General features: G+C 50.4%; 1 protein-coding gene across 12 annotated transcripts in view; it reads left to right on the plus strand.

The window, feature by feature from the left end:
- PIP5K1C (phosphatidylinositol-4-phosphate 5-kinase type 1 gamma) overlaps positions 1-18,795 on the plus strand; it is a 52,035-nt gene that overhangs the window by 23,202 nt on the left and 10,038 nt on the right. For 4 of the 12 annotated variants that reach the window (XM_042023278.1, XM_042023284.1, XM_042023287.1 and 1 more), the window contains exons 2-15: positions 2,635-2,666; positions 4,910-4,996; positions 5,301-5,431; positions 6,011-6,128; positions 8,158-8,310; positions 10,870-11,169; positions 11,695-11,900; positions 13,025-13,108; positions 13,557-13,605; positions 14,550-14,634; positions 15,347-15,526; positions 15,668-15,697; positions 16,456-16,597; positions 16,886-16,918. In XM_042023278.1, the coding sequence (XP_041879212.1) occupies positions 2,635-2,666; positions 4,910-4,996; positions 5,301-5,431; positions 6,011-6,128; positions 8,158-8,310; positions 10,870-11,169; positions 11,695-11,900; positions 13,025-13,108; positions 13,557-13,605; positions 14,550-14,634; positions 15,347-15,526; positions 15,668-15,697; positions 16,456-16,597; positions 16,886-16,918 (1,630 nt within the window). The remainder of the gene's footprint in view (positions 1-2,634; positions 2,667-4,909; positions 4,997-5,300; positions 5,432-6,010; positions 6,129-8,157; positions 8,311-10,869; positions 11,170-11,694; positions 11,901-13,024; positions 13,109-13,556; positions 13,606-14,549; positions 14,635-15,346; positions 15,527-15,667; positions 15,698-16,455; positions 16,598-16,885; positions 16,919-18,795) is intronic. The other 8 variants (XM_042023283.1, XM_042023286.1, XM_042023291.1 and 5 more) reach the window with 4 other exon arrangements.

Here is an 18,795-nt window from a genome sequence, read left to right on the forward strand (position 1 = left end):
TTACCCACATCAAGCGTCATTTCTCCCAGAGACCTGCGGTTCCTTGCCTCCGATACCTTTCCTTTGTGCAGGTGGTTGGCGTCGATTCCACATTTGATACGTGTACAGCAGCAGACACTTAAAAGCTGGGAATGAAAGCGGCTTGTGGTAATTACCACAAAATTAAAGATAATCTCCAGCTCTGGAATTGTGACAAAGTGCAGAAACGAGATTAGTGCGGCAGGAGAGCGGTGGCAGCCATGCAGGGAGAGCACATTCCCCTGGCCCGGGGCTCTCAGCTGCGCTGCGTTCCCAGCGATTTCCAGTGCTCAATCTGGAGCAGCACTCGCTCCTTTGGATTCCCCAGTGCTCTGGAAGTGCTGCTTCAGATTGTGCCCTGGAAGTTCATTGGCCAAATGCTCACTCAGAGCCTTACTTCCTACTCTCTGGGCCATTGCAGGGTGTTTTGTTCAATAATCACAAAATTGTGTTGGCTTGGGCCAAAGAACTAATTTTTCGGCACAGTTGGAGCTCACGGTGGTCCTGAGCCATGCGCTGCTGGAGGAGTGACAGGGTTCACGTCACTCCTGGTGTGTGTCACCCGCCCGTGTCAGTGACTCCCCCTGGGCGGAGGGGACCCGGCCTGGCTGTGTGACAGAGGGGAGCTGCTCGGCACCCCTCGGGCTCCCTCTCTGCTCACTTCCCTCTGCCCGTTTGCAGTGGGGTTGTGCGACACACGGAGTGGCGTTTCAGTGACTGCTCCTGACGCAGGAGCTGGGCACTGTTTAAAAGAAAATAATGAGAAGTGACTCTTCCCGTGCCGCTCTGGCTCTGCCCCACAGGCCGGGCTGTAGGCCCGGGGGTGCTCTGCAGACAGCTCCAAATGCCACATGACGGGACCTGTTTTGCATGAGGGACTGCCCAGTTTGTGAAGATCAGGACAGTGAGAAACCTGCAGCACTTCTGAGTCAGAGCAGCTTCATCTCCCCTGTGATCACCAAGGGTTTTTTGTTGGGTTTGTTGTTTATTTGCTTTCCAGAGTATGAAATATTTTCCAAAATGTAACTGAGTCACACACTTCCCTGGTGCTGTTGTTATCCCATTATCATGGAATCTTGGAATGGGTTGGGTTGGGAGGGACCTTAAAGCTCATCTTGTTCCACTCTCTGCCACGGGCAAGGACACCTTCAACTAGACCAGGTTGCTCCAAGCCCCATCCAACCTGGCCTTGGACACTTCCAGGGATGGGGCAGCCACAGCTGCTCTGGGCACCCTGTGCCAGGCCTCACCATACTCACAGGGGAGAATTTCTTTTCAATATCCCATCTAACCCTGCCCTCTGGCAGTGGGAAGCCATTCTGCCTTGTCCTGTCCCTCCAGGCCCTTGTCAAAAGTCCCTTTCCAGCTCTTTTGGAGCTGCTTCAGCTACTGAAGGTTTGCCCAAGTTCTTGCTCAGGCTCCTTCTGAAACAAGCCCTGGAGCAGCATCACTGCTTCACTTTGAGGGGGTTGAACAGGTACCACAGGTGAACCGTCAAAGTTCTTCCTTCACCAGATAGGGGAGATGCTGAAGCAGCAGAAGTTGGGTTGGGTGCTCCAGGCTTTTCCTGCTGTCCAGCCAGGAGAGACACTCTCCCCCAGAGAAGACTACCCCCTAATTTGAGTGTAGATGAACTCAAAACTCCACTCGATGGTCTCTTGCAAAATTAAGCCCTTTCTGAAGGATTATGGGTTGATAAGGAACGCTGTAGGACAGGAACAGGGAGTGGCAGGCTCATACCTGGAAACAGGTGCATTAAACCTGTCCCTTGGGTTTGTGTTCTGTGCAGGAGACTCCCCCCTGAGAACTGGCCTGTGCACACAGAGGTGCTGGGGTGGTGTGGGGAGCTCCTCTTTGGCAGCTCTTGATCCTTCATGGTAGCTCTCGGGAGCCAGCTGGGCTGGATCTCATGGTCCCACATTCCACACAGGAGCCTGTGCTCACTGCTGTCTGAAATGAAGGAACTCCTTGCAAACTTGGGCTCAGAAAAACAAACTCAGGCTAGGAAATGGGAGATGGCCTCATGTCAGAGGGTTTGGGCCTGTGTTTCCAGCTCTGATTATGTATCTAAAAGCTTGAGGCAAAACCCTGATTTCCACCGTTGGCTGTAATGGAGCAGCAGTGGCTTCTCCTGAGGCAGCAATAAAGATGAATGATGCGTTCATTTGTGTGATATATTTGGACATTGGATTCTATAAATAGATTCAATTATCAATATAGTTTGTCAAGTGCCTTCTGAGTGGCTGGAAAACAGCTTCAGGAGTGTCTCTCTGGGCTTCTGCATGGAGCCAACTCTTCAGCGTAGTGTGGACCCATTGCTTAATGGGGCAGCAGAGATTTGCAAGACCTCTCTGTTGAAGCCTGTAGGAAATACTGTTGCTGGGAAAAAATGTGCATTTTTGTGCTTCTGAATATGAAATTGTTCAGGTGACTCCTGTACCATCAGATTCCTGCACTAGTGAAGCTGAAACGGAGTAAAACCAGCTGCTCTAAAGGCTGGCTGCTGTACTTGCAAAGACAAAGCATTGAGCTGTTTTCTCAGAGGTTTGGTGGTTGGGTTGGGGGTTTTTATTTTATGTCCCTACTTTTCCTGATGCTCTTCCCTTTTGTCTGCAGGTCTGGGCCCAAAGAAGACAGCCATCACTGAGGTGAGATGTGTAAAGCTGGGTTTGACAATCCTGTGTTGAAAAATGGTAACACAGAGCTCTAGGAAACTCTTTTGCCTGCCTTTTTTGATCAAAACTGGATTTCAAAATACTTACGAGATTATTAAAAATTAATATCTGTTATTTGGGAGAAATAAAATTAGTGGCAGGTCTCCGGGGTCCCTTTGTTGGCATCAGTGCAGCTGCAGAAGGGATGTGGAGGGATTGTGCTCATCACGTGGCCAGTGTTGGCTGGGTGATCCATGATGCCTCTACGTCAGTGACTGAGGGCGCCTCTTCCACACCAGCACTTGGAAGTGCTAACTAAAGAATGCATCTGTTGGGCATCTCCAGGCCCTCTGTGTTGGGTCTTACCCACTGGTGGGAGCCAAGTCAGGGAGCCTGTGATTTGTGAAGCCCTAAAACAGGGGAACATCTCCAGGGACTCATCTTCTCTTGTAGATATTTCAGGTCACAGGTTCTGAGTCACTGTTACCTTCTGGAGCAAAACTCTTCACAGTTGGCAGCAGGGAATCAAGTAGGAGGCTCTGTGCCTGAAAGCTGTTCCCTGAAACCCACACTTGTGGTTTAGGGCATCATGTTCAAATGATTTTTGTTTGATCAAATTTTTTTACATCCCCCTTCCCATTCCTCACCTGTGGTGATGAGAATTTGTATACACAAACAGCAAAATCTTCCCAAAAACTTCCCTGGAATGCCACGCTTGATTCTTTTGTACCTGCACAGGAATATGCATAGTGGGAGGCTCAACTTCTGTGGAAGTTGGTTGCATAGTTCAGTGCACAAATAGGGCCACTGTTTCTTGCCCTGGAAGCAGCCACAAGCAGAGCAAGAGACTGGAAAGGCTTTTGTCACTGCAGTTCCTAGGATGGCAGTCCCTTCCCCCTGCCTGTGTCTGCTCATCATGTTGGGAGGATGATGTGAGCCATTGGCAAGGCAGGACAGCGCAGCTTGGGCTTGCATGGAGTAAGATCCAGCGGGCTGGTAGAAGGAGAGGCTGATCTGTGCTGCTGCTCACAGCTGCTGGAGGAGGAGTGCTCCGGAGCAAGGCTGGCTCTGCTAATGAAATAGGGTAGGAAATGGGACTTTTGAAGGAGAACTCAAGACTGCCCCTTAGTACAAGCAGATTGATCAAAAATAACTGCAAGCTCTTGATCAAAAGCTAAAGTACAAAGAACTTCTTAGTCTGAGCAAAATTATCCATTGTTTGCTGGAGCCGTTGGTTCAGAGCTGGGTCTGTGCAGCACTCAAGAGGGACAGGGATAGAACCATGTCTCTTGGGAAGTGACCTTGGATCTCTCTGCGTGCTACTCAAGGGAGCATCCAAAGCTGTTCTGCAATGTAGCAAACCCCGAAATGGTGCTGGTATCTCACCAGCATTTCTAGCTGTCTGATGGGCTCCAGGATCCATGGGGGTCACCTGGCAGAGAGCTTGGGAGTGGCTGCTATGTCACCTGGTGGTGGAGTAGAGAGTCCTTAGAGCTGCAAAAGGAGCTGCAGGGAACTTCCCAACACCTGATTACACCAGGCTGTTAAAAGAGCAGCCACAACCTGCTACCTCCTGGGTTGGCAAAGAAAGGCCCAGGCAGACAGAGAGGTAGGAGAGGACAAGGGGACAGGAGCAGGTTTGTTGTCACCCTGAAGTACTGGCAGTCTATAGCATTTCTGTAAACTGCAAAACTTGTGGAAGAGACATTCCTGTGGCTCACCCTGTATAGGCTCAGCCTTGGAATTGTAAACAGATGAGATCTTGCTTAAATGGATTATCTCAGTGTGTGTGGGGCTGGGCTGTCCCCATCAGCTGGCTCTGATCTTTCCAGCAAAGCCTGAGGTGTCAGTGTGACACCTGAGGGTGTGGGATTTTAAGAATAAATCTCTGTGGCTGTTTGATTTAATACATCACTGTTTTAAATCAATGGGAAACCTCAGTCAAGCACCAGGGGAACCTTGGCAGCTGGATCTTTTCCGAGCTCGGCATCTTTGCTGAGGGCTCTGCCAGCGAGCAGTGGGGGTGTCAGGTGGAGTGTTGCTATTCTAACTCCTCTTGAGGGGTGGAAGTAGAATTCAAAGAGCATCAGTTTCACCTGTTGGCACTCTGCAGGGTTTTCTCTGGCAGTACTGTGATCCCTGTGTGCAGTACAGCGTGGGAGTGTGGCTGTGCTGCTCTGTATGTGCTTGGTGGCAGCTCAGCCTGTGCCCTGACTGTCCTTGTGCTCTCTTTGCAGGGCCCATCACTGCCAGGACAGCCGGGCCAAGGAAAGAAGATTGGCCATCGAAGCGTGGATGCTTCTGGGGAAACCACCTACAAAAAGGTTTGAGTTTGGGGAGTGGGTGATGGCACCCAAGTGTGGGTGACAGGCTCAGAGGAAAAGTTATGGCCCAGTAATTATTAATCTGGTTGAGATTTTTATGCAGCACCCTTGGACAGCATAATCCTGCAAACAGCAAATCTGAATCCCTAATTCATCTCTTCAGCAGCTGAGTAAACTTGGTTAGCAAGTTAGTGCCTGAGATGACCCCACAGAAGTCACAGACACGGGTGCATTGAAATGCAGGGGATGCTACCATGATTATCTGCTGTGAAATGCTCACTGGCTGCTGTTTTCCTTTTGCCAGACCACCTCATCCACTCTGAAGGGGGCCATCCAGCTGGGGATTGGATATACTGTGGGCAATCTGAGCTCCAAGCCAGAGAGAGATGTTCTGATGCAGGACTTCTACGTGGTGGAGAGCATTTTTTTCCCAAGGTAAAGGAAAAGGGGGGAAGAATGAATGCGTGAGTTATTTCTTTTTCTCTCACTGATTTTTCAAGAGAGCTTCCATCTGTCTTTAGATCAGAGTTCCATGCTCTGAATGTTTTAAATCCACTCCGTGACATACAAACAGAACAGTGGGAAGTGTTGGATTCTGCAGTGCACTGGCTTGCAGAGAAGCACAGTGCACTCCAGTTTGTTACCCTTCTTACGTGCTTCTTTCTACCTGTCCATCTAGAATTTCTTCTGCAAAATCATACCATGTCTTAGATGGAAGAAACTCCTTCTGGGAGCTCTCTAACTGTGAATAAACAAAGCTCATAAAAGCTATGTTCTCTGTGTAAATATATTCTGCTTGGCAAGTGGTTGTTCCTTTACTCTCTGGAAATAGATTTTGGCGGATAGTTTGAAACCTGTTTTCCTGTTGTCCTACCACAGAAGAAAGGTGGTGGTTGTTGTTCCAAAGATGTCTTTTGGCAAGGCTCAGTGCATCTGAAATGCACAGTAGCTTTGGTGTGAGTGTCCATGTCTGGTGAATGGTAACAGCCCTGCCCATGTGTGTGTTCTGTGCAGCGAAGGCAGTAACCTCACCCCGGCTCACCACTACGCCGACTTCAGGTTCAAGACCTATGCCCCAGTGGCTTTCCGCTACTTCCGAGAGCTCTTTGGGATTCGTCCAGATGATTATTTGGTATGGATATATTTTTACATTTCTCTGTCTTTTCCTCCTTTATTTACCTTTAGCATGAGGGTGGTGAGGCCCTGGCTCAGGTTGCCCAGAGCAGCTGTGGCTGCCCCATCCCTGGGAGTGTTCCAGGACAGGTTGGACGGGGCTTGGAGCAGCCTGAGCTAGTGGAAGGTGTCCCTGCCCATGGCAGGGGGTGGAATGAGATGGGCCTTAAGATCCCTTCCATCCCAAAACATTACATGATTCCAAGTCTGCTTTTGCTGAGTGGCAGCTGCCAGCCTGTACTGGAGGGAGGCCATGACCTGCACACAGTGTAAGCTGTGTAAGCCCTGCAATGGGCTTCCCTCTCTGGTCCTTGTGGTAACAATAACTTACTGTTACCAGCCAAAGGAGTTGTGTTCTGCTGGGTGCGACCCTGTAATGTCCCCTGTGGCTCTAAGGACAAAGATGGGAATTTTTTCTTGTGTACTCACTGAGAGCTATGTGAGTGTAGTTATTTTAATCATCTTAACAAGACAGAATAAACCACAGCTTGTTCTTGTGCTCCAAAAGCTCCTTAGAGCTGGAAAGGCTGGTTTTCAAATACCTTGGAGTACAAGCTGTTGAGGCTTCGAGTGCACTGTGGTTGAATTTGGGCCCTTGCCTTTATGTGAACTGGGGAAGGAAGCACACCCATGAGTGCACACATGGAACAGCCCTTTCTGTGTGACCTCACCTGTAGATGGGGGTGATCGCAGCTGAACACTCCCAGTGAAACAGACCTGTGCCAGTGCCTGGTGGGAGGGTAACAGTGAACCCTTCCTGTGCCAGCCAAGGCAGTGCTGACCGATGGATGAGTGTTCAGAACTGAAGACAGGCATGGAGTTTGCCTCAGTTGCAAAGGTCATGGCTCTGATTTGTTGTTTCTGCTTCTCCTGGTTGTCTCTTGCCTGCCACAGCAGCAAATGCCTTTAATTATGCATGAGATGATTAACTTGATCAAGTCTGGGATTGTTAATCTGTGCAGAGCTGAAAGCTGTTTTCAGTACATAATGATGAGCATTTAATTTATTGCTCTGATCATCTCCCTTCCATGCCCCACCTCCCTCTCCCCATCTCACCTCTCGCTGGGCAGCTCTGTGATCCTGCCCTGAACCCACCTGACCCCTGCGGTATCTGGGTGGGCACTGAGCTGAAAAGTGCATCCGCCTGCTTTGCTTTCTCCTTTTTGTTTTCCTCCGCTGCTGGGCAAGTCCTTATTTGAGGACCTGCTGTCCTCTGAGGATCTGAGGATCCTGGTGACTAGACATGTTCTCCCAGTTCAGGTCCCAATGCAGAACTCTTTGCTGTGCTTGAGCAGGGCTCATCCCTCTTGATTGCACACCTGGGCTAAGTCTTGTCGTGTGTTTTCAGCAGGATTGATGGAGTGAGATGTGGCTGTAAAAATACTGCCAGGTTGGATAGAGCTTGGAGCAACCTGTCTAGTGGAAGCTGTCCCTGCCCATGTATGGAATGAGATGGGCTTTAAGGCCATTTCCAGCCCAAACCGTTGTGGGATTCTGTGGATCAGGCACTTGCTTTTGCAGGGAATAGGAGAGCACAAGGCCAGGGGAGAACAGGCAGTGCTTTGTGTTCCCTCCAGTGCAGTGATACGTGGTTCCCTGAGCAGGTTGTGGTGTCTCCTGAAATCCTCTGTGTCCGTCAGCGTGTGCTGGGCTGTGCTCAAAGAGCCTGAATGCGATACGTGCGTGCAGGCACAATGGGAACAGATAAGATGTCATTATGAAGGCTGGATGTTCCTGAAAGCAGATGATTAGTTGGATACTGAGCAGTTGGGATGCTCTGAACTGTAATCTTAGTCTCTAATTATAAATTGTCCATCAGTTTGGCTGCTCAGACCTAACCTATAATGAAAATAGTTCTCACTTGAGCTTTGCTACCCCTTAATCTCCCAGGGTGATGACATGCTGGGGAAGGCCCTTGAGGGCATAGAACTCAAATCTGCAATAAACGGGGGATAAAACATCACCTTTTTTTTCCTTTTTCTCACCAGTATTCGTTATGTAACGAGCCTCTGATCGAGCTGTCCAACCCTGGGGCCAGCGGCTCCCTCTTCTATGTCACCAGCGACGATGAATTCATCATAAAAACTGTGATGCACAAGGAAGCTGAATTCCTACAGAAGCTCCTTCCTGGATACTACATGGTGTGTATCACCCAGGAGCTCGGACCCAGCTCGGGTTTGTCATGGCAGCTTTTCTGTCCAGAGCATCTCCCAGGGCAGGTCCTCCACCTGGGTGTCTTGTGGCCTGTCCCCATGCCAGGGCCAGTGTTAACAACATGTCATGAAGCCAGTCCCAGAAGCACAAATCTTACTGATTATTTGCAAACTCTGTGGGTAAACATGAGGCAGATAATTGTGCCACAGTTTGGAGGCATGTTCTGGCCTCAGAATGGCTTCCCAGATGTGTGTTTCTTAGTGTCCTTTTCCCAGAACTAGTTCATTCCTCTTTGCTTGGCACTGTGCATCTGCCCCAGCCTGGATTTGGGGATGGCTGCTGATTGCAATCACAGAATCCTAAAACTCTTAAGGTTGGAAAAGACCACCAAGATCATCAGGCCCAACCTTCAGCTCAGCACCGTCATGGTCACCACTAAGCCTTGTCCTCAAGTGCCACAGCCACACATTGTTTGAATGCTTCCAGGGATGGTGACTCCACCACTGCCTTGGACAGCCTGTTCTAATCCTTTACAACCCTTTCCATGAAGAAAGTTCCCTTAATATCCAACCTAAACCTCCCCTAGCATAGCTTGAGGCCATTTCCTCTTGTCCTGTCCCTTGTTCCTTAAGAGCAGAGCTCAACCCCCACCTGGCTGCATCCTCCTGTCAGGGAGTTGTGGAGACCAAAAGGTCCCCCCTGAGCCTCCTTTTCTCCAGGCAATAACACAACCACCTTGGTTTTGTGGGGAAAGCACTGCTGTCCCTGAACCTGTCCCATTCCTGCTGTTTGACAGCTACTCCCAAGGTTGTCCTGGCTCCCACTGGCTGCAGTTCCAAGCTGGAGGCCCCCGTGGTAGCAGCCAGCTTTGCACATCAGTCTGGCAAGGCAGGATATTGAGACCCAGAGACTTGCATTGGGTGAAGTAAATTGGACCCAGGCCTGCTGTTTGGGTGTAAAATCCAGGAGCTGGTCTCCCTGCACAACTGTGCTGGATGCTCCAGCTTTATGGATGAGGACTCTGACATTCAGTTAGAATGACCAGGGATTTTTTTGTTGTGGAGATGCCAAGGAGAAGGTGATGATAAGTGATGCTGCTGCCCCATCTGTGTGCCTGGTGCAGTGGGTTTATGTGATCCTACACTGGTTCTGTGAAAATCCTTTCCTCGCTCAGTATTTACTGGGGAAAATTTACCCAAGGGAGCCAGGTTATGGGATGTCTTGTGTGTTAGTGACAGCCAGGCCAGGAAGAAATTCTTCCCTGTGAGGGTAGTGAGGCCTTGGTACAGGTTGCCCAGAGTAGCTGTGGCTGCCCCATCCCTGGGAGTGTTCCAGGCCAGGTTGGACGGGGCTTGGAGCAGCCTGGGACAGTGGAAGGTGTCCCTGCCCATGGCAGGAGGTGAAACCAAATGGTCTTTACAGTCCCTTCCAACCCAAACCATCCTGAGATTCTGTGAATCACTTGCTTTTGCAGGTCACACTCACATTCCTGGAGAGGAGGAGCTTTCTTGGAAAGCACTGCCTGTTGCCTGAATGTGTGTAGTAAATCAGGTGTGGGGTTTTGAGTGGGAATGGAGTTGCTCTGTTAATCCTGCCATCATCCTGCCAAGCAGTTGGTGAATTAAACTGAACTTACCTGTCTGATGCAGAGTTCTGAGTGACCTGTTGTAGCTTTCCACTGTCTGTGGGTTCTGTGGTGCTACGCTACCCCTGATCGCTCTGCTGCTCCTGGGAAACCACCCATGTCAAAGGAGTCAGGGAAAGGAAGCAGGGTGGTTTCATCCTGAGTTATTTAAAGCTGTTTCCATTTACCTGCCTCTGTTACTTTTGGCACTCTCCAAGAGGGCTCACTGCTGTGCCCAGGTGGGTGAGCTGAGGGGAATGAAATTTTAATACAGTCCCATTTCTGCTGTCTGTCAGAACCTGTCAGGTCTGTCCTTCCTGTGTGCAGAGAAGTTCTGTTTCCTTCCCAAACGTGCCCAAAGCTGAACAAGCAAATCCTGCCTGTCATGTCATTCCTAATCATTCCGCTGCCTAAAAAAAGGACATGACAGCAGAACAGGATATCCGTGCTCTCTGGTTGACTGCTTTATAAAGCAACTCTGCAACAGGAGGAGAACATTTATGTTGTTTTGTTTAAAAAATAACCCTGGTTTATTCTGGGCTGGAGAATGGCTCTTGATTCTGATGCTTGTGAAGAGATAAAGAGAGCTGTTATTTTTAAGCTTGAAGTTCCCACTTATTGTGTTTATTTCTCTCCCAGTTTGGTGTCTCTTTTTTAGCTGCTGTACTTGGGGAAAGTAGGGGATTTCCGGACTTGGTTATTTGCCCAGAGAATGCTGAACATCTCAGTCCCTGTATTTTCAGGTCCTAAAGCCACTGAAATGCAGGACTTTGTCAAATGTGTACACTGAGCTCCTGTTAAGTTCAGAAAATCTCTCAGCAAAGAATCCCTAGTCCAGCTGTTGACGTGCTTTGTGGTGAACACAGCAGGGATTTTCTGCTCAAATGACCTTTCTCCATGGTTTTTTTCATCCTTGCTACAGAATCTGAACCAGAACCCCCGGACGCTGCTGCCCAAGTTTTATGGGCTGTACTGTGTGCAGTCCGGGGGCAAAAACATCCGCGTGGTCGTGATGAACAACATCCTGCCTCGAGTGGTGAAAATGCACCTGAAATTTGACCTCAAAGGCTCAACCTACAAACGCCGGGCATCCAAGAAGGAAAAAGAAAAGTCCAGCCCTACGTACAAGGACCTGGACTTCATCCAAGACATGCCCGAGGGCCTGATGTTGGATGCAGACACCTTCAGCGCTTTGGTGAAGACGTTGCAGCGAGACTGTCTGGTAAGGAGGGGGCAGCTCAGAGGCAGGGTAAGGAGCCTCTGTGGCTCTCAAGCATGAGGAAGAGCAATCCCCGACTGAGAACCTTGCTAATCTGCTGACCCCAGAGTAGGATCAATCCTTTCTCCTGCCCTTTTCCCTGAAAGCCAAGCAGTAGAGTTGGATCTCATGGCAGCCTCTGAGGACTGAGGCTGTGTTCCTTTGCCTGGTGCATCACACTTTGGCAGTCTGCTCCACTTGTAGCTGCTCTGCTGGAGCATTTTCCCAATCACTGTGCAGCAGATGCAGTAGTGTTGTTTGCAAGTCTTCAGGCCTTTGGTGTGAGTGTGGGCTGGCCAAACTCTGTGCAGTCAAGCCCAGAGGTGACTGTTGGTTCAGAAACTTTCAGGCTCTGTCAAAGGAGTTGTTAGTGGGGATGTGGATGGGATGCTTTGCTCTGATTGCTTTGATTCCATGCTTCAGGGGTCTGTATTTCTGCTGCTGGCTTGATATTTTGTCTTTGTTCTTGAACTCAATACTAACCTGTAGGTGTTGGAAAGTTTTAAAATCATGGACTACAGCCTCCTGCTTGGGGTTCATAACATAGACCAGCACGAGCGGGAGCAGCTGTCGGAGGGAGCCCACAGCACGTCGGATGAGAAGCGTCCCGTGGGGCAGAAGGCCCTGTACTCCACAGCCATGGAGTCCATCCAGGGAGGGGCTGCCCGGGGGGAGTCCATAGACACGGACGACACGTAGGTGAAACCTGGGCTCGCTTGTGCTGCTGGGAGAGGCAGAGGTGGAGGCTGGAGTGGGAAGTCCCTAATGAGGCCCACAGGAACTGTTCAAGGGAGCAGCTCTCCTGGGATTTTGGTAGTGCTGCCATTGTGGTGGGAAAGGGGGAAGCCAGGGTGGGAAATAGTTCTGTAAGGCTCTGGCCTCACAGCAGTCTCTCTTCTTAGGCCAGGCTGTAGGTTTTCAGCTTGTGTAACAGCCTCTAAACATCCACCCATGCCCTAGGGAGGAGACTCGCTCAGTTCTAGCTCAGCACCCAAATATTGGAGCAGAAGTAGGGATCAGCCTGTCCCTAGGAGCTTGGAGTTCTCCATCACTCCCACCTTTGGAATCCCTGGCAGTTCCCTGAGGCCATCCCAGTGGGGTTAGCAGACAGCAGTGTAGCCAAGTGCTGGAGTCATTGCTGGAGCTGGAGGCTGGGGGTTGCCCCAAGCCTGTGCTGTGCTTGATCTGGGGTTCTGCCTGGCTCCCTGGCTCTTGGGCTAAGGAATTGTGGAGTTTGCTGCTTGCTGCTGTCTGCAACCTGCTGCTGTGGGTTTGATGGAGGGTCAGTCCTGAGAGCTGAGATAATACCGTGGTGTTTCCAGTCCTTCAAGCTGCATCAATAATTGTAGTGGCCTGTCTGGTAGCCCTGTGTTTTGGCTGTGTGCTGGTGCTGATGGTTGCTGCACCTTTGGCAGGATGGCATTAGTGTGGACTGGGAATACTCTCACTCTTAAGGGTTTACTGCCCTAATGGCAGACAGCTCTCGCTGACGTGATAAATAACCTGACCCCCAGAATAAAGCAGGCAGGAAAAAACTCCGTGGTACTTTGTGACCCAGGCAGAGCTGTGCCACATGATGCAGGTTCTGTCGTGACAGTGGTGTTTGGCCATGCAGGCAGTGACCCTGGGACACCTGGGGTCAGGCCAGGTCAGTCGGTGACTCCCGTGGTTGTGCACAAAGTGACCACGCAGGTTTTAGGATGTGTCTGACACCACACCAGAGCCCCTTAGCGGGGCTGCTGTTGCCCTTCCCCTGAGCTTGGGTGTTACAGGTGCTCTGGCTGAGGCTGCACCTGCTGAAGTTGTGCTTTACCTGCAGGATGGGAGGGATCCCAGCAGTGAACGGCAAAGGAGAGCGTCTCCTGCTGCACGTTGGAATCATAGATATCCTGCAGTCATACAGGTAGGTAACCTGGCAGTGTGTCTTTTCTGGCTGATAACATCTCTCTTAGTACCAAATGAAAGCAGGGGGGATGTCTTCTCCTGGAGACTGTGAGGATGAGTAGATATGGCTGCCCCAAGCTGGCCATGGGCTTCCATCGTGTCCTTAGAACAGGTGGGAACATACAGCCCTTTGTTCAGGATGATGAGCTGCTCATAAAGAAGTAGTTTCCCACCTCAGCGTGGGAAGCATATCTCCATGGGTGGAAGGTGCATCTCTTCCAGCCCATCTCCTCCTTCTCTACTTCCCAGGCAGTCCTGACCTGGCTGGGGAGATGCTGGACAAAGCTCAGTCCTGGTGACATTGGCAGCTCAGGGATCTCCCCCATAGGGTATGAAAGGGGGCTTAGTACTGAGTGCATGCCTGAATCTGTACCTTTCTTTTTCTCTTCCCTTCTCCTTGGAATTAGGTTCATCAAGAAGTTAGAACACACCTGGAAGGCCCTTGTCCATGATGGGGTGAGTGCCTGTGCAGAGGCAGGAGTTGTCCAAGACTCACAGGATTACCTGGTGGCTGTTTATAGACCCTGAGCTGGCACAGCTGCAGCTGATGAAAGGAGCAGTTCTCACGCAGCAGGGTGGTCCCACTTATTCCCAGCCAGGTTTCCTTGCTCAGTCCAGTTCCTCACATGTTGAGCAGTTGTGCTCACAGCTTTCCTCCCCTGCTCCTGTCTGTCCCTCTCTTCCTCCCGTGACACCAGGAGCACACACTCAGGTGTGTGTGTTCCTGGGCTGTCAGGAGCCCTGTGCTGTTCTCTTTGGTGACTGGCTGTTTCCACTTCAGCAAGCTCTCTGCCAGAAAATCCCTTCCCATGTTTCCCTGCTGGCTTCATTCCTGCAGCAGCCAGGTGTGTGTTTCTGAAAGAACAACCTTGCATGTGGAAACCGTTCTTCAGTGTTGCATCTCCTGGCTTCCCTTAATGTGGCAAAGGAAATGTGGAGATGCCAAGTCATGGGAACACAGTCACACATCAGAAGCAGAAAGAGCTTCAGTTTTACTATTTCAAACAAAAACATTTGAAATGTATGGAGACCCTTGGCTAAATTTGGGTGTCTGTGTCACATGCAAAGGTATCCAGGTGTACTTGGAATGGCAGCCAGCAAAGCCAGAAGAAATTTCATGTATGCAATCAGGCCAGTGTTTAAAAAAATCCAGGAAGTCTACAAAGGAATAAAATCACCAAAATCCATTATAAAATCACAGCAAGAATATAATCAAATGCAATCAGAGGCAACGCTTCAGGGTTATTTATAGCATTAATTAGAGTGTTTCAGTTAAGCCTTTCCATTTTAAGGCTCTATCAGTGCTAAATGTTGGAATAAAACAGACTGTGTTGGTTGTTACAGAAATTCTGCCTTGAGGGATCATTTTAAAATTAAACAATTGCTTCTTGCTGTTGTAGGACACGGTGTCAGTACACAGACCCAGCTTTTATGCAGAGAGATTCTTCAAATTCATGACCAACACAGTATTTCGAAAGAATTCCTGTAAGTACCAAGTTCAGGGGCTGCTGTGCTGTGAGGCTTTGCCTCGGCCTCGCTGCTGCAGCCCTCACAAGGAGTCTGGGCTGGAGCCTGAGCAGGGTTTTCCACTGGGGTACAGCTGAGAGAGCTGGGGGTGTTCAGCCTGGAGAAGAGAAGGCTCTCGGGAGACTTCAAAGCCCTTTCCAGTGCTTAAAGGGGGCTTAGAAAAAGGAGGGGGAAGGACTTTTATACAGGCAGATAGTGACAGGCAAGGGACAATGGATTTGAGCTGGCAGGGTTAGATTAGAAGTCAGGAAAAAATTCTTTACTCACAGGGTGGGCAGGCCCTGGCACAGGGTGCCCAGAGCAGCTGGGGCTGCCCCTGGATCCCTGGCAGTGCCCAAGGCCAGGCTGGACAGGGTTTGCAGCAACCTGGGATAGTGCCCATGTCCCTGCCCATGGAGAAAGGGGAATGAGATGGGTTTTAAGGTCCCTTCCAACCCAAAACATTCCAAGATTCCATGATACAGAGCAAAACTGGCAACTGCAGAGCCCTCAGATTGTCACAGCTTGCCTTGGTCTGCTCAGCCTCCCACCCAGTCCCTGCACCTGACCTGGTTCAGTCCAGGAGGTGTGTGTGTGAGGGCAGAGCCTCTCCTTGTGAAGGGAAAAATGCCTTTGGTGGGACAGTAGCTGGTGGTGGTAATTTGACCTTCTGTCTCCCTCCCTCCCCCAGCTCTGAAGTCGTCCCCCTCGAAGAAAGGGCGCAGTGCCTTGCTGGCCGTGAAGACGGCGGGTCCCACTGCAGCGTTCTCGGCCAGCCAGCTGGCCTCCGAGAAGGACAACACCCAGTACGACCTGCGGGCGGCCAGGAGTTACCCCACGCTCGACGATGAAGGTGACAGCCCCGGTCAGGGTATTGGCTCTGTGGTTACCCTCTCTTTCCTAGCAGTTCCTTAGGATCCTCCCCTGTTGTCATCAAGCTCCCCACTGTGCACCGACTGCAGATCTTTCCTCATGGATAGCTCTTCATTGCATGTCTTGCTGTGCTTTGCAGGTGCTAAACCTAACCAGGACAGGGAAGAAGGTAAGAGTACATTGTTTTGTTGCAGCACCAGCAGGTACTTGATGCAACACCTCTGCATCAAAGGAGACCAAATCCCTGTTTTGCAGCACTGTGGGGTTCTGCAGTAAAAATGGTCACCTGCATCTCTGCTGCAAGACAGCTGCTGCCAAGGGGCACCATAAGTCATAGCCCAAAAGCCATCAGAAAGTTGCATTTTCTACCCTTTAAAAAAGGTGGGGGGAGGGAGGGTGACTGGGAACTGCAGCACTCCAATGACAGTGTTTGGGCAGTTAAAACAGGTAGGATCTTGCCACTGGAAAACAGAGGAATGGGCTGGTTCTGTGCTGCCTTTCCTTCACTTCCATCTGGCTGCATTTACAGCTGAGTGCTGGGGGGCACATGGGTGTTGGATTGCTCCCTGTGCAAAGCACTGGACACTCAATTCATCTCTTAATTCACTTGGATATTTATCCCTGGTGATCCAAGCCTTTAATCCAGCTTTGGTCACCAGTGAGACGTCTTCATTGGCATTCTGTTCCCTGCCTGTTGTGCTGGAAGTGGTGCTGACTGGCTCTCTCCAGAGGACGCCTTGGGAGAGGCTGTCATGTTCACGGACCCAGCTAAACTTCTGCCTGTCTGTGGTTTGAGTGCCCAGTCCCAGTGCGGGTGTGCAGGTTCATGGTGGAACAGCCTCTCACGGGGCTGGTGTAGGTGAAGTGGTGGTGTTTGACCTAATCATCTCTTCTTCCTGCCTCTCCCCTGCCTGTGCTCTGGGCCAGCAGGCAGGCCAGACCTGCTCCCTTGCACTCCTCCTTCCTTTGAAGAAGCTACCACGGCCTCCATAGCCACGACACTATCGTCAACATCCCTCTCTGTTCCCGAGCGATCTCCCTCGGAAACCTCTGAGCAGCCCAGGTACAGGTGAGGACACTCCTCCCCTGCTCCCACTGGCACCGAGTGGCTGCCGTTCCTCTCCGTGCTGCAGATCCCGGCAGGCTGCCCTGCACCCTGCAATGCTAATGACCGATTTTAATTATATCTCTCCTGGGAGCAAGCAGACACAGCTTTGATGGGATTAATTATTGCTGGAAGAAGTGTCAGCTGTTAAGTAGAACATCTCCCTCATGGGGTGTGGAGGTAGATTTGGGGACAGTGCAGGAGTTCTGGCTTAAATTGCTCCTAACAAACTCTTCTGTTTTCTTTCCGCAGGAGGCGTACACACTCCTCAGGGCAGGATGGCAGGTGAGAAATGGGTCTCCTATCTTCTTTTCTCATCTTCTCTCTGCTGCACAGAGACCTCATGCTTATCCCTGTGCAAAGGTCTCTTAGAGGGCTGAGTGGGAATTTCAGCAGCTCCAGGATTTTGGCATGGTCCTCTGCAGGATGCTGAGCTGCTTCTGCAATCAGATGATCCCCATTTCTTACACAGAATTTTCCTTGCAAGCAGATCTCTTAGTATTTTGAAAATAGCACAGTTATTTGATAGGAAAGGGGACAACAGTGTTGTCCAAATTTACCCACCCACCCAGCACCAGAGTCAAAGAAGGTCATTTAAGTCCCTTTAAGAGAGTAAATGAGCCTTGACAGCAGGAACTTTCCTCCTCTGAGCATCTGCTTGTGGCCTGGGCAAAGTGAAAGGCCTCTGACTTCAGAAGGCACTGAGCACCCTCAGTCCCCACAGAAGTAGCTTCCACTGTCTTCAGAAATCTGTGAGGTTTTTTCCCTCCTGTGGTGTCTTAGAGCCAAGGACAAGGCAGGATAGAAATGCTGTGCTGCAGAGGGGTGTCTGATTTAAATCAGAGGCTCATATCATGGAATTACTGTGCGTTATTGTGGAATTATTTTGCACCAGTAAAAATGACCCCATTGCCCATGTCAGCATGATCTGCACGAGGAGCCAGCAGATGCTGCTGGCTCTGCCCTGCTTTCCAGGACACTGTGTAGGTGTAGTAGGCTTTGAAATGACATCAGAGATTCAGTCCCAGGATGTGCCATAGCCAGAGGAGCCTGACAGGCTGATGTCCTCTCTCCCTGCATCAGTATTTGGTGCTTGGAAGGAAAGGACTTTGGAAGATGAGGGTTTGCCCCATGTTACAGGCATCTGCCGTTGTTCCAAGCTTTGAGTGGTTTGCTGAGTTCAGTTGATGTGCATTGTGAAAAAATCCCTTTCTGTGGTATTTCCCAATGAAAATACCTCTGGATGCTGCATGTTGCTGAATCCTGGCAAATTTCTGTCCCTGGAGGGTCTCGCTGTGTGAAGCGTCAGGGGCTTGTGGAGTACCTCATATCCTGTAGAATCCAGTGCTAGAAATTGCTGAAAATTGGAGACTTAAACCCAGGCCCCAGTGGTGGTGCCCATGTGGCAAATGCAGGGACTTCATCCAAAACAGTTTGGACTCAATGGTGCCTCATGGAGGGAGGGAGCTGCTGTAGTATGTGACTGCTCCTCCAGAAATAGGTCAGGTGAATCAGAGTGACCTGGGAGCATTCAGGGAGCTCAGTGGCTTGGTCAGAGTAGATCTGTCTGTTACAAATTTACCAAAGCTACACTGACCCTCTGCAGGTGTTTGTCTGCAGGCCACCTTTGCTGTTTTTTGCCTAATTTGTCCCTTCTAGTGCCAGTGCCTCCATGTGCCCTTCCTGGGAGAGCAGGGACCTGTGTACTTGTAGAGCTCTCTGGGATCCCCTGGTGAAAACCAGTGCAAGCACAAATTTATTAAAGCAAGAATTTACATTCCTGAGCTGAGATGGAAAAAGCCTTACCCAATTTGCTCAAGAATGTGTCACGCCTCTGGTTATTCTTGTCTGCTGGGGAATTCACTCCAGGTTTGAGGTCCAGCCCTGTGAGGAAGAGAGGAGCGAGCTCCTTGCGTGGAGCTGGACAGAAGTTGCTGCCCACTGGCCCCAACTCTGGTCAGAGCCAGCCTGGAGCAGGGCAGTGCTGTCAGTGAACCCAGAGCTCAGCCCTTCTCTGACAACTGCCCCTTGGCTTGGCAGGCTCCCGCTCCTCCTTCCCATGGGGACAGTGGAGCCAGCCCTGCTGGCACAAGTAATTACTCTAATAACATGAGGTATTAAAGTGAAGACTGTCAGAAACAGTTCCAGAGAGTGCAAATAAA

Source organism: Corvus kubaryi, unplaced genomic scaffold (genome assembly GCF_017639235.1).
Source record: "Corvus kubaryi isolate FWS band 111438036 unplaced genomic scaffold, C.kubaryi_AGA036_p1.0 37241, whole genome shotgun sequence".
Classification (NCBI taxonomy): domain Eukaryota; kingdom Metazoa; phylum Chordata; class Aves; order Passeriformes; family Corvidae; genus Corvus; species Corvus kubaryi.